This window comes from Bradysia coprophila, unplaced genomic scaffold, assembly GCF_014529535.1.
Source record: "Bradysia coprophila strain Holo2 unplaced genomic scaffold, BU_Bcop_v1 contig_151, whole genome shotgun sequence".
NCBI classification, from domain to species: Eukaryota; Metazoa; Arthropoda; class Insecta; order Diptera; family Sciaridae; genus Bradysia; species Bradysia coprophila.
The window spans coordinates 6,685,627-6,700,714 of NW_023503423.1; the positions used below are offsets into that span (position 1 = coordinate 6,685,627).

Below are 15,088 nucleotides of genomic sequence, written 5' to 3' on the forward strand. Positions count from 1 at the left end.
TTTTTTTTGGAACAGATGATATCATTCATCTGGTGGCATCATTCCTAGCTTTAATTGATCGTTCAATTTTTTTTTAAATTCATAAACCTTATCGAGATCAGCAAAAATGTTCACTTTATTTTAACTCAATTTAATAATAATTTTCATTTTATGTTCAATCAAGTGTTTTGTGTTACAGTGGGAGCATGATTACACATATTTTTAACTTGTTCATTAAGCCAATAAAAAAATACATAGATTTACAGATATTTCACATTGTTTCTTTCTTTCTTTTTATATCATAATTATATAGTAGAAGGGTCTCATGTATAATTCAATTAATGTTCAACACGCGCTTCAATTTTTCGAGTAATTTCTTTAAACAAAATTTCTCTCTCTCTCTCTCTCTCTCTTCTTCTTCGTTCATTTGTTTCACCTCTCAATAGATAATAATTTACACTTTACAAAAATACTACAAAAATGTTTCTGGTTTTTTGTTTTTAAAAATTTTGTGTTTGTGTGTGGGGTGAGAGTGTTCACCCGTGTACACTGTTTTTTTTTACAGATTTTTTAATTTTACAGTTAAATATTTGCGCATCATTTAATTGAAGTTGCTTATGCGAGTAAATTATTCTTCTTCTCTTCGTTTGAATTTAACAAAGAGTTTTTCCATCGCGTCTTCCCATGTAAAAAGAAAATTGCAAAAGTGGAAGTGACTCTTCCGATGTAAATACAAAGTGCAAGCGTCGAAGAAAGAACAATAAGCTGTCAATGATGGTCGAACATTTAATGACGTTTCTGTGTTTTCCAAGAGTTTCCCATTAGTATGAGTAGTTAATTATGTACACATCACGTTGTTCAATTTTGTTTCGCTCACGTAAATAAATAAACAAACAAAAAGGGATTTGAGATCGTTATTGCGTGTAACTCCTTATTTTGAGATTAAATTTCATTTTGCTTCATTAAATAACCATCGTCGTTCATTGGAAACGAATTTTATTTATCAAATTTTTCATAGCAAAAAACAATTCGACGAATTGTGGTTAGCTGTGTTGCGTGCTCATTTTTTTTTTAATTTAAATAAATGGCTGCTAGAGATCCATTAAAAATTTGAATAATTGAACTAGTACTGGACGACAAATACTAACAACTATTACTGTCGCCGTTTCGGTCACTCGTCGCTCGTCATTGCATGGAATAAAGAAAAATTCAATTGATAAGCGCGGCCATACCTGTTTACCACCAATGGAACAAGGTGGAATGTAGGAACTGTTTTCGTATTGATTTCACGATTTCTTCAAACTTAGGTTAGTGACACCAGTCACCGGATATGAACCAGTAGTCACATCGATTGTTCGTTCATTTATAAAAACTTTTATCAACGGATACTGGTGGTGCCATAAAGAGAATCGTTCGTCAAATTGCTTGAATGCATCACGAGAACTCTACCAAACTCCAGAAATTATGCATTATGCACCAGTTAGTTAAGCTATGCCATTGGACACACATCCGTGTCATAATTTTTTGCTCAAAATGTCATTTTTAAGATCGAAATTTTACTAAAATCATTTACCGCAGCAGAGTACTGTGATTGTTGTGTGAAACAGATCAATTTTATTCTCTTAATGAAATGATAATCTTCCGACTAATAGGTTCCAGCCGGTCGAGTTAACGAAATGAAAATTATTTAAAAAAAAAAAACGAATCACAGTATGCACATACCCCTGGCGGCGAAATGGCATCACTAAAAATTTTCTAAATTTTCTGACTCAGGATACCCTACCCATTCTGTTAAAAAAATTAAATAAAAATGAATCGGATCAGTTGAAGCGGTCAGTTCATATTAGGTTTCAGGTCATAAAACAGGTAAAAATGTTTAACGACATGACTTGATATTTTCATATTCATCTGACCCGATAGCAAGCTTTCAATATAATTTTAAATTAAAAACATTTGTGGGTTAAAGAGCCATCGTCGCACTTCAATAAAGTTTCTAGCGTATTTTTGTTGGTTTTGTGAATTGCGCACGTCTTTTCCGTTTTAACATTATAGCAATACGAGAGATGCGTTTCTTTTTCTTCAGTTTAATTTGTTTTTCACATTTATTTATTCGTTTTCAAACATTGAACATAAATTTGTTGTTTCATCATATTTAAAAAAAAAAGAGAGAAAATATGACAGTGATGATGAACTAAAAACATATAATATTTACGTTTTGTGTATAAGTAAATTAACTTTAAATGTTTAAATTGAAAAAAGAATTCTTAACGAAAAATTTTACATTTCTGAGATTAGTCAAATGGACTACTACATTTACTACATTTATTGTTCCGATCAAAAAGAAAAGAAAAAAAAAACTTTTGATCATACCCCGGATGTTTAATGATAGTTTTAAGGATTTTTCTTGTTTTTAAATTTAAATTTAAATTTTTTCTCTTCTTTTTGACTTTATCTTTTTACAAGGAGCAGTTTAAGGCTGGTCTCAGATAGAGATAAAAAACCGCAAATGAACTAAAAAAAAAACAAATCTTTTTCGTTTTCTTTAAGTTAAAATATGATTTTAAAAAATAAAATGCAAAGCTGGAATTGTTCATTTAACTTGTTGACCATGCAACAGATAATTATTTACATTGAAAGCGATTAGGATGTTTTTTTCTCACTTTGATCGCTCATCGTTTTTCAATAATTTGTTTTTCTTAATTTTCTTTTATCATTTTTTATGGACTTAATAATTAATTATTTTTTTTAAATTTTATATATCTCGTGTAAATCTATCAGGGGGCGGGGGTAATTGGTTTTTTTTTCCTTTTTTTATTTTCCTAGTAATTCTTTTTAGAAATTTATTTTTATTTTATTTTATGGTTTTTCCTTTTAAGTAAAACGTTTTTGCGTAAATTATTTTTTTCATTTAATTTTTTTTTAAATTTTTTTTGTATTGTAAAAACTACCTGAGTTTAATTTTTTTTCTTTTTTAAATTTTTCTTCTTAATATTGTTGAATGTAACGTTTTTTTTACTTATTCACTGTCTTTTTGTAATAAGATTAATAATCAAAACGATTATTTTGTATAATAAAAAAATTTGTTTCAAGAGTTGTCTTAAAAAACAGAAAATAATTCAAAAAACGAAGCAAACAAACTTTGATGATCGTTTGTTTCTATTATGTTTTTTTGTGTGTTTGTTTTATCATCTAAACTTGATCGTGCTGTCATAAGATTCGAATAAAATTTCGAAATAATTAGATCGTGTTACCCCGCGTAGAGTACACATTTTATCATTTTATTCTTCTTTTTTATTTACCAGCGTTTCGGATAGCGCCTCTCTTTTTCACTTTTATTTTCTTTTTTCACTTTTTCTTATTTATTTCTCTCACTTTAATTTAATGAAATTTTTACTCCTCCATTCCTCCATCCATCCATCCTGTTTCATTACCCCCCCATCAAAATCTTTTTCACTTAAAACCTAAAACACACACCACCAATCTACAACACACCATTCGATGGTGGACCGATCGGTCCCAAACCGTCACCGGGTGCAGTTGACGTTGTGTTGCCCAATGGGCCGCCGATAGCATTCGACGATTTCATGAAAAATTTCTCCAATTTGGCAATAATATGTTTGCCGTACGTATATTTACGCAGAGAATTCACGTGTGGCCGAATTTTGTGCATCAAAATTTTACGCTGCGTCGGCTCGGACACATCGATCATCTTTTGCACCACATAGTTGGCATATTGGTCTTTCATCATAATATGCAATGCACTGAAACACGGAACGGAATTGTTGGGAGTGAGAAGAACGGTTTGTTTGTTTGTTTATTAAAGGATCGACGGAAGCTTACCTATCATTGAATTGGCATACTTCTTCGATTAGGAGAGCTCGTTCGGTTCTGGTTGCATGTGTGACACACTTTTCAACGACATTTGAAGCGAATTTATGTTGTGACAACACTAATACCTTTCCTCGTACGCTAGCGATGAGAACTGATTTATCTTCCGGCTTTCCGTGCTCTGAAATTTAGAGACATTTTATAGCCAAACTGCTGAACGCAAAAGTGGAAGTCACCACTTAATTCGTCGATGAACAATTTTTAAGCAAAATAGACGACTCAGACGTCTAATTGAAACAATTACTCACCCAACACATGTTGTATCACATAATTTCCGTACTGATCCTGAATCAAATTTTCGGTGTGTGCATGTAATTCAGCCAAAATCGGTGCGGTCTGCTCTTGTGTGCAATGCTCCAAAATGCGTTGAATCACACGGCAACCATATGGATGTGTGCTCAGTGTCATAACTTGTCCCGAAAATGCGTTGATGATAAATTGCAGTGCAACTGGTTCAACACATTCGATACACTTCTGCACAACGTGATTACCATTTTGATCCTTTACACATTTCAACACATGACCATCCAATTCTCGAACGATTTCCTGTTGTTGATCGGCTGGAATACTTTCAAGTGCTTTCTGAATCACCCGGCAACCATACATTTGCAACGCAAGTTGTAATACATTCCCTTTGACCTGTGTGGCTAGTGTCGACTTCTGTTCCGGCGTTCCGAACTCGAAGAATTTCTGAATGACATAATTGCCAAACACATCGGTCATCAGACTGTGAGCTGAACTGAGAATTTCGCTGAAAACCAATTGCTTCTCGGCGGCTGTAGCTCGTTCCAATTTCTGCTGAATGAAACGCGATCCATGCTGATCTTGGGAAAACTCGACGATATGATGCGTCAATTCGCGCAGCTGTAAATTGGGATGTCTTTGATTACGGAAATCTTCGAGTAATCGTGATCTGCCCGGCTGCCGATCAATGGATATTGGCGGAGCAACGGCTGGTTGACGAACGGCAGCCAATGGTCCAGGCAATTTGGAAAACAATGAATTATTCGAACCGAATAACGTGTTTGTGGCTGACAATGTGGTCGGAGCCAAATGACTTCGATACTTTGTTTCGGCACCTGGCGCTCGCACTAAATTACCCAAACCAGAGGGTGGCGATGGAGTTATCGGTGCACCCAATGGACTGGCCGATGCGGCTACTGTTCCTAATGCACCATAACTTGCTGGTGGCGGCCATTTACGTGGATTGGTTACAGCTGCAGTTGCATTGCTATAGTCCAATGATGGACTGAACGGTGATGTATCCCGACCAAATGAATCACGTCGAGCAGATGTTGTGTTCAATGTTAAACCTGTGTTTCAATAAACAAAAGAAAGAAAAGGAAATCGGTTAGTGAATCGAGACAATTTCAGTGAGTGAATGCATTTTATTGTGTGGTTACAATGGCATGGAATATATAGTTATCTCAATATGGTTGAAATGCTGTGATCGGTGATGTATTGGAAATAAATTCATGCTGGTGGCTATCGTTCTATAAACAGATATGTACGAAAACTGTATTTATTTACAGACACATCGTATCTTGTTTCGATGATGCATTTTCCATTTTCTGTTTTCAAAACATTTGACAGAAAAAAAAAAGAAAATGAGAGAAATGTGAAGCCATACAAAAGGGAAATAGACGACGGCAAAATGTTTGGCTTCAGAATTCTTATTTTTGTTGATTGAATTGAATCGACAAAACGACTGGGAAACATTCATCACAGATAGATGCGTTTGCTGAATGGAATATGGAACGGAAGGGACAGTGCATAGACTGACGATGGTTGCTTTTTGTGAAAATAGTATAGGCGAAACCATTGTCATATTCATTTCGGGAACGGGTATCAATGCTTTTTCACAATCAAATCAAAACGATGATGGCTACCGAAGCATATGCCGTATTGAATGCTTTTAAAAATTAGTTCTGAAAAGCATTTGTTGCATAAAGATCTGCGGTACTGAAATATTGGTAAATGTATGTAATGAGCCAGGTATGGTCTGTCCATACAAGCCGGAGGAAATAGCGATTTCGGTTATTTCACCCTTAGACGAACTCATTTTTCATATATATTTCACCAAATCTATCGAATTCAACAAATGCATTTAACGTAACCTCACTCGCAGAAAATTGGAAATTTAAAATATTTTTTACTTTACCAGAAATGATTTGATCTCCAATGTGTTGACTTAAATCGATAATGCTCTTTCAGGTAGAGACAGTGAGATGGACAAAGCTATTTGCAAATACAAGCTGCTAGTGTATAAAATGAATATCCGTTGTACGAGAGCTTTGATTACATCTCAACATACAAACCATTTAGCCAATAGCGCACTGAATTAGCAAATAAACTTTTCCAGCTCACTGTCTCTACCTAAAAGAGCATTATCGATTTAAGTCAAAACATTGTCTAAAATTTTCAATTTTCTGCAAGTGAGGTTTAAATTTAACAATTTCTATTCTACGCGCAAAAGTCCATGTTCAAATGTTTCATTGACAATTTTGATACTACGCGCAAAATTCTATTGAGACGAAAAAAGTGTACCCAGCAAATATAACGGCTTGGACGTCGGGGAAAAGTAGACGGAGAAAAAAATTAACTTCTCAGCTGTTAATCCTAAAAGCGCCATCAACACCAATAGAGTGTTTAAGTGCGAGAAATGGCGAAACGACAACCTATTGTTCCATCTCGGGGTCTGCTGTCAGATTCTTTTGTGTTATCGATGACAGCAGACCCCGAGTTGATTTGCCATCTTGCTCTACTTAAACACCGTATATTATTGTCATGATCCGATGATCAAAATTGCATCGTTCGTCACTGAGTATGATTAGTGATATCGATTATCAACAGCTGTTCGAATTACTTTTTAAACGTAGGTGCATACCGAAACAAATTTCGAATCAAAAGGAATTCGGTTCTGTTTTTTTGAAACACCAATATCCGATCGAAACGAAGTGCTGAAATATTAAGAATCAGGTGCACACCGATACAAATTTCCAATCGGATCAAAAGCGCTGTAGATTTTTTGCGATAATTTTCGTGTTAGCTAATGGCGCATGAAATGGATGAAGGTGGTGAGTGTGATCAATTTCCTGTTTGTTCCAGAGCAATTTCATTACCGAAATTGACGTGGCTCTTGTTAAAGCCGGTTATCACACTCTAGAGCCGTTTGTTTGTACGCCGAAAAAAATCTCGTCAAAATAATTGGCATTACCGATGCGAAGGCTACGACTATTCATCGTGAAGCGATGAAATCCGTGAACATGGGGTTCCAAACCGCAAATGAAATGTATACAAAGCGATTGAACATTATACGACTGACAACAGGATCGGTTAGATAAGCTATTAGGTGGTGGGATCGAAACGGGGAGCATAACTGAAGTGTGTGGCGAGTATGGCACAGAAAAAACGCAAATTTGTCACACTGTAGCTGTGACATGTCAGGTAATTTAACCATTTTTTACTGTACAATGGTGGTTTTTCCAATGACAAATCTTCCAGTTACCGATCGAAATGAACGGTGCAGCCGCAAAATGTTTACACATAGACACAGAAGGAACGTTCCGGCCAGAACGAATCGTCGAAATAGCAAAACGTTTCAGCCTAAATTCATCCGAAACACTCAACAACATCAGTGTTGCACGCGCATTTTCTAGTGACCACCAAATGGAGTTGGTGCGGCAAGCAACTGACTTAATCGAAGAGGAATTTCAATTCTTTTGTTTCGTCTTTGGACAGAGAAACTCAATTTCTAAAAAAAAATCCCAGTATGTCGTTGCGGTTTTAATTTGAAACCAAGTCACGAACATTGTCGATGGCTCCGTTTTGCTGGGTGATACGAAGAAGACAATTGGCGGTAACGTACTCGCACACACATCAGTGACTCGGTTGGCATTACGTAAGGGACGAGCTGATCACTCATTGAACTTCGATAGATTTGGTGTTTAAGTTAAATGAAGTTCGTCTGATGGAGAAATAAGCAAAATCGCTATTACCATACAAATCCTCACATGAGACCTTATGTAAAGTTTCATTGAATATTTGTACACGTAAAAATCACACTTTCGTATCTACTGTGCCATGTGTGTACTTGCTCCCTCTCCGTGTCTCATATTTCTTTTATTTCGGAAGCGATTTCAAATGTTAAATGAGAGAAACCAAGAGGAACCGTCTCAGATACAAAATAGAGATTTTTTACGTGTGCAAAACAGTAGGGCATTTTTGTTTCGAAATGCAGAAACCACAAAGAATGGTTTCATCTAAATCCGAGTGGAAAAAACTGTTTAAAAAGAGCATGTGTCAACTTCCCAAGGTTTCTTTCTGGTTAGAACAAACTTCGGAAATTTAAAAAATTCACCAAAGTCTCCCAGTTCCGGTCTCGCTTCTAATGAAATGCTAAACGTGTATCCCACTATGGCTACGAATTATTACATGATTGGAATTCTCCTGTCTGTTTCTGACAACATCACATCAACAATCAATCTATTTTCCTGTTATTTTCAATGGAATTTTAAAATAAGATTTTCCAATTTGTACACAAAATTGATATGCAAATTAAGATCGATGAATATAAACTCATCATCCATTGTGTAAAGCAAATATATTCACAATTATTCATAGCTTTCTGCACGTCGAGCTGGTATAAGATTTTAAACATTAAATCTAACTGCTTTTTAGAAAAATAAATAAGAAAAACGGAATTTACATATCGATTATATCTTTAAACACACTTAGGGGTACAGAGTCTTTACACTTAGCCCGAAATCACACGAGCAATTTTGCGTGTTGATAGAATCGACAATTAGTTGGGCTATTCCGACAAGTTATCTTCAATCGACATAAAACATTGTTCCAAGCAAAAATTTCTAAAACGTTTTGATTAGAAAAGGTCCAAATAGTCCAACCAAATTATTCTGCGTTCTTGATCATGGAGACAAAACAGTGAAAACGCAGCATATCTGTTGATCTACCAACACAAAATTACTCGTGTGTTTTACACCTTGGCCCTTACAAAATATTCAAGTGAGTTCCTAATACTTTTATTCCAATTTTTTTTGAGTAAATCAAAAGAAACAAGCTCAACTCCTATGGAATTGTTTTAGCATCATGCAAGCAAACGTCTAATATATTTTTCTAGTCACTACTGTCTGACGATTCAATAGATATAAATGCCATCTCTACCTGACGGTTGTGCGGGGCTCCCCAAAGTGCCTAAACTGCCACCGAACGTTTGGGGTGCAAATAGCCCGCCACCTAATTAGTAGAAAAAATGTACACAAAATGGAAATATGGTTAATAAAGTCATTAGTGGCCATAAAATTATGAAAAAAAAAACAAAGCTATAAAGTCGCACTTTCGTATATAAGACAATGTTATATTTTATACACAGCACGACATGTGGTTAATCATCTGGCTTCGTAATGTAAACAAATGGAAAAGAAAATATACCACGAAATGTACATCGAAATATTTTCGGAGAGAATTTACATAATTTTCATGTCGTTTGTTTGTTATAGTACAAGGATGTATATTGGCAAAGACAATCGATTGGAACTCTCTGAACAACTAAAACTTTACCAATTTGTAGTTAAACAGAATTTTTTATTGAACCAGCTATGCGCCACGACAAAATGGAATCTATCCAAAGTTGTTGAAATGATGCAGTAGCTGTCTCGATAAGTTAAATTAATTTTAGAATCGGCAAGCATGGCGCGATACAACAATTAAATGAACTTCGTTTGTTTGAAGCATCGCCTCAAGTGTTTGGTATGTAAAATCTTTGAATTGCTTTTGTTTTCCCAAGAGTAAAAAGTGGTCTATATTACACGACTAGGAAAACGAGATTTTTGGTTTAAGTTTCAAAAGCAGGTAAAATTCATAACAGAGCTCGGGATGAAAGAAGAAAAGTCTCGTTTTCGTGTGATTGCTGACCTCGGCTTCGCCTGGGATCAAAAAACATCACTGGATTTTTCAACTTCTTTCCACTTGTCATATACCTTGTAACTATTACATGCTTGCGGGTCAAAAGCCGTTCTTTTTCATCGAATTTCATGAACGTTCGACAGCCCTAACATTACAAAACTCGGTATGAACTACGTTTTCGTGTGCTCGTTGACCTTTGCGTCGCCTCGGATCAACAAAAGGCACCCGAACCGTTCCAATTTCTATCACTTGTTATATGCGGTCTCTGCAAGCAAAATATACTGCGTAATGGATTAGGAGATCTGTATTTTGGCGAGTATCAGTACGTAATCTACTATTTTAGCTTCAACTTCGCTACCATAAGAGAAGTTTAGCTAGAGGTCTTGATTCATTATCATTGTCGATAACAGACGAATAGCCGATATTAAGGGGCACGTAAATATAGGACAAAAAGGCAACAACCAAAAATAGAACAACCGTCTCATAAAAAATAACAAAATTACCTGCAATACCGGAACCATTCTGAGTTGAATATAAATTCTGTTGGCCTGATTGTGGCTGTGGTGGATAGATCTGTGGCGCTTGTGGCGTTCGTTGTGCACCCGGCGGTACCATAACTGGTGCTGGACTTACCAAACGCATCGGCGTTCCAGTTCTCGGTCCCATAACTATCGATCCGTTTTGATCGTAAAACGTCGAAATCAGCTAGTGATTGTGATAGGTTTTTGAGGAGGCGGAAAATAGAATTTTGTTTGTAAGTCAAAAATAAATTTTGGTTTTATTTACAAATTTGATTGTAATTAGATACGCAGAGTCGTAGCGTAGTCGTTTGTTAGATTAGAGTTTTGCTTGCAATAGTTTTTACATTTGATTACAATCTGCATCGTTTTGTCATAAAGTCTGGAACATTTGTGGAAAATTAAAAAAAAACTGAAGAGAATTCGACGACGGCGTTAGACTGATGAAAATTACAAATTATGTCCGAGACTTCACACTGTACATAACTTTTCGTTTTCATGCTCGAAAATGTGAACAATTTTGTTCAAAATTGGCATTCAAAAATAAAATGTCTTTTGAAACATATCGTAAAAAGGTCAGTTACGAGCCCGGTTTAGATGCGAGCCTCTCTTCGTCTTTTTTTTTTTGTTCGAACGAACCAAGGAAAAGGGGAAAAGAAGCTCGTGTCTAAGCCCGACTCGCATCTAAACTTTTTACGTAAAATGAAATGCTCGAAATCTGCTTGTTCTCCCAATTTACAATACAAAATGTACAAGTTGATGCTTCTCGTTCGGTTATTATGCTTGAACAACTAAACATTTTTTTTTCTTCAAATTTACAATATAAAATGTACAACGCTTGCAATCCGGCATCGAAAAGACAATCTTCAAGAGTATGATAAGTTCCACAAACCTGATATGGTTGATTATCGCCGCCTTGCTGGGATGGTGTCAACGGTCTCCTTGGCTGTTGATTCGGTTGCGGCATCAAATTGGTCGGATACACACTCCACGGTGCCATGCCATAGTACTGTGGCATGCCGGCCGCAATGAGGCCCATATACGGCGGAACATCCTGTCCGGGATTGATAACATATGGCTGTTGTGCGGCCGCTGCATAGGCGGTTTGCTGAGCCAAATATTGTTGCGACGTAAGTGGAAGAGTCTGTTGCAATTGTGGAGCACCACTCGGTTGGCCCGGTATGCCAGAGTTACTGACTGGATTTTGAGATCGAAACAGTTGCTAGATGGAAGTAAAAAATAAATAATTTATTAATTTTTGGTTCGTTTCCTGCACGTAGTTGAATATGTGCCGAGGTACCCAGTCGAATTTTACCGATGTCAGAATAAGGAATTTCTATTTTTGCAAATCATTTTTTACCGGAAAATATTTTGTTTTTCTTTTAATCATATAAAACGCTGAAGTATTAAATTACATAAACATTTTCAGGAAATGGTTTCATGGTCATGAAAGATGTGTAGATTAAATCCAAATAAAAACATGAAATGTTATTTGTTGGTTTTTAGGGAAAAGGGTGGCCCATGCCTTTAGTAATAAACAAAATTTGATGTTGAGCTATTAAATAGTTAAACAAAACCACTCCGTTTCGAGCGAAAGAAGAAACGTTACTATAGCCGATCTTTATCGAAGACCAGGTAATTGAAGCATTTTGTGAAAATGGGAACCAACTAAAGTTCAATCCTCTAAACAATAAAATTCACATCGTCCAAAGTACACCTTACAGAAACAAAACTTAGCGAAATATATTATTTGTTCACCCACTTAATAACAAGATAATACCGATTTACCGTATTGTGGTTGTATTAACTGATTGCCTTGACCCTAACTCTGTTACAGATAAACTCTAAGCCACACAACCATTCATAAAAATCAGATTGTTCCCATTTCGGTCTATTAGTTTTTTTTTTTACTTTTCATTGTTTCTATGTCTCTCGTCCCACGTATATAACTTTCGTATATTTTCATTAAAATTGAAAAAAATAAAATGAAAGAAAAGTTAATTTTCTATTATCAACGAAAGCGTAATATAGCAGCAACAGCAACAACAACAAAAGCATTTCCTTTCGTTGTCGGAGAAAAATATAATACGAAAAAAAAGTGGGTGTGTTATGGAGGGCGTACTGTTTATCCGTACATTGTTTATGTATATGCGATATATAAATTTGCATTAAAATGAATGCTCATCGCTATCGGGTTGTGTATAGTATAGTAAATTCACGATACTGTTGTTATATGAAAGTGCGATGTACACTATAATCTATACATGAGCTGAGAGTGATAATGTAAATGTTTTGCTGGAAATAGTACATTACTATGCAAGGGAAGTAAAGTGATATCTCGTATCCAGATGAGAAAAAGTATCCGAGGGCGGTAGCCCGAGGTACTTTTACTCATCATGATACGAGATATCACTTTATTTCCCGTGTGTAGTATAACGTTTTACTATGCGAGTGATGTAAAAGCTATTGCCTATACATGTAATAGCCTTATTACATGCACCAGCATAGTAAATTAATTTACTGTGTGTTTGAGTGGATGGAGTGGAACCCTATGGTATATATAGTATAGAAAATTATGTGGATATGACGCGATGGATATGCAAAGTGTATTTTCTTTGTGCGGTCTTTCGCCTTTTTCATTTTCAATGATGCTAAAATGCAAATTAAGCTTTCATTGACTTTAATTACTTTAAAACACAAACTTAATGAATTCACTTAGAATAGGGACTGATACTTTCGGGGACCAGAGTAGCGGCTGTTGCTGGTCTAGCTATAATAATGATATTTTCATAACACCATCAAATGTCCCGTGAAGGTGTAGGATTTCACTTTTTATAGTTGTAAACAAGCGTCCACTCCGAAGTTATTTTTTCAATTCATGGAAGTTACAAAAAATTCCTTTGCTTAGAGCTTCTAAAAACTTTTCCGCTACTTTTTTCTCTGTCACGTTAAAATAGAAATTTGTTTAACTATCTGCAATGTAATACTTTGCTGCTCATTACCGGTTTTCGCGTTACTCTAGCAACAGCATTAATCTAGATTCTCATTACGCTGTGTATGAATATCAGCTGGAACGTTCATGAGCCCAATCAGCCCTAGAGGTTTGGATTCGACGAAAAAAGACTACAGAGCAGCGAAGACTTGAGGGATGTCAAAAATATTGGACCGTTTCGTACTACACAGATGATATATGAGACGCTCATCAGTTGTTTGTAATACGTTCCTAAAAATAGTAAATAGAATCGTTGCCGATGTTACGTACAATGTACCATGTTATGTAATAAGTTAACAAATCAGCGCATCATCAACTGCACCAACACAAAAAAAATCAAAAAGATCCAATTTTACTTCAGAGTTTCTGAAAAATTGGTTTTTTCTAAGAAATGGGGAAAAATGGAAATAAGCTAACGAAACACAACTCACAACAACAGTATACCATTCATATTAAATAAACTTTTCATTACAAGCTTATTTGGTACGTAACATAATGGTTTTCATTGGAACTCCCAAAGTGAACTGGAATAAAAAAAAAATGGTCTTGGGATGACAATCTGTTCACAAATATGAAGGTTTAGGATACGTTCTCTCGGGATGTCCCACATACTTTACTTTTGCTTATATTATTTAAATGAGTAATGTTAGAGTGGGTTTAACCAAGATACATCACATAAGCCTTCCAGAAATCTATAGATCTATAACTTTACTTATTTTCCTTTAAAAGTCATCTGTTATTAACAATGCGATGACATAAACAAACGGTGAGCCAGTTTTACGGCAAAAATTGGTGTTAATAGTATATTACTTCCGAGGTTCCAAGTTGTGTATTTGATAAGTGGGGTGTTACAGCCCGACCCGAAGGGGAGGGCTGTATTCCCCACTTGTCAAATAACAACTTGGAACCTCGTAAGTACAATGCTTTACGTGATTAGGCAATGTAAATGAAAATGAAACATGCCGTAACACGTAAAACAAATGAAGTAATAGATTTTGTATCAAACACTGAGCTATACTTGAAACAAAAAAAAGTATTAGATCCAAATCACGATACGCGATTGCCGCTTCTAAAAAAAGTTAGATTTTTTTTTTTTAAACGAAAACGATCTTCAGCTAGTCACAATTTACGCAAGACCAATTTAATCTACTAAAGAATGTGACAATTGTGACAATTTATCAACTATGTCGAAATGCCACATTCAAGACGTTTGGAAATAGCTCGGTGAATTGTTATTAGACGAGTTGCAGGCTATCCATTATAGTTTTGATTTTCCTACACTGATATGTATTTGCTTCACATGCTGTGAATCATCAGATTATACAGAACGTCTGTGAATTCCCTTGTAAAATAGACAACGAGGATATTGATATGAAATTGCTCACATCAAACTAATCAAATTGTTATTGTTTCGGAGCTGTACGGTTCATCCAGCACATATACATACACAGGTGTTAACTTACTTTACCAAGTTGTTCGTATCTGCTCGTAAATTTCTATCTAAATTCAAATGATTTATATTTGTCGGAACAAATTTCAAGCAAACTTATGATTGGTTTCACACAAAAGCTCATTTCAAAACAAAAGGAATTGACTTCCTTCATGCTAATATATACCCAAAATTCTGGTGGCTGGTTTCAAGCACCCATACAATTAATGAAAACGTCTACACAAATGTGACATTTTTGCTGATTCAGTTCAAAAGTTTAGTTGTCTACATATCCATGCCGCAAAACCGCATATTACATTGAATAACATCACCAGTAAAGTAACACTCAACTTGAAA

General features: G+C 35.5%; 1 protein-coding gene and 1 long non-coding RNA gene across 9 annotated transcripts in view; both read right to left on the minus strand.

Annotated features, from left to right (window-relative positions):
• Positions 1-262: 262 nt before the first annotated feature.
• LOC119074725 overlaps positions 263-15,088 on the minus strand; it is a 184,206-nt gene continuing 169,380 nt past the window's right edge. Inside the window, exon 2 of the long non-coding RNA XR_005087228.1 lies at positions 263-1,367. This is a non-coding gene — a long non-coding RNA (uncharacterized LOC119074725). The remainder of the gene's footprint in view (positions 1,368-15,088) is intronic.
• The window catches only part of LOC119074562 (maternal protein pumilio), a 155,263-nt gene continuing 142,695 nt past the window's right edge, over positions 2,521-15,088 (minus strand). For 5 of the 8 annotated variants that reach the window (XM_037180774.1, XM_037180775.1, XM_037180776.1 and 2 more), the window contains 5 exons: positions 11,203-11,532; positions 10,296-10,497; positions 4,116-5,180; positions 3,820-3,988; positions 2,521-3,740 (listed from right to left, as the gene is read on the minus strand). In XM_037180774.1, the coding sequence (XP_037036669.1) occupies positions 3,461-3,740; positions 3,820-3,988; positions 4,116-5,180; positions 10,296-10,497; positions 11,203-11,532 (2,046 nt within the window). In that variant the 3' untranslated portion in view covers positions 2,521-3,460. Of the gene's footprint in view, positions 3,741-3,819; positions 3,989-4,115; positions 5,181-9,051; positions 9,124-10,295; positions 10,498-11,202; positions 11,533-15,088 lie in introns of all 8 variants that reach the window. The other 3 variants (XM_037180772.1, XM_037180773.1, XM_037180778.1) reach the window with 1 other exon arrangement.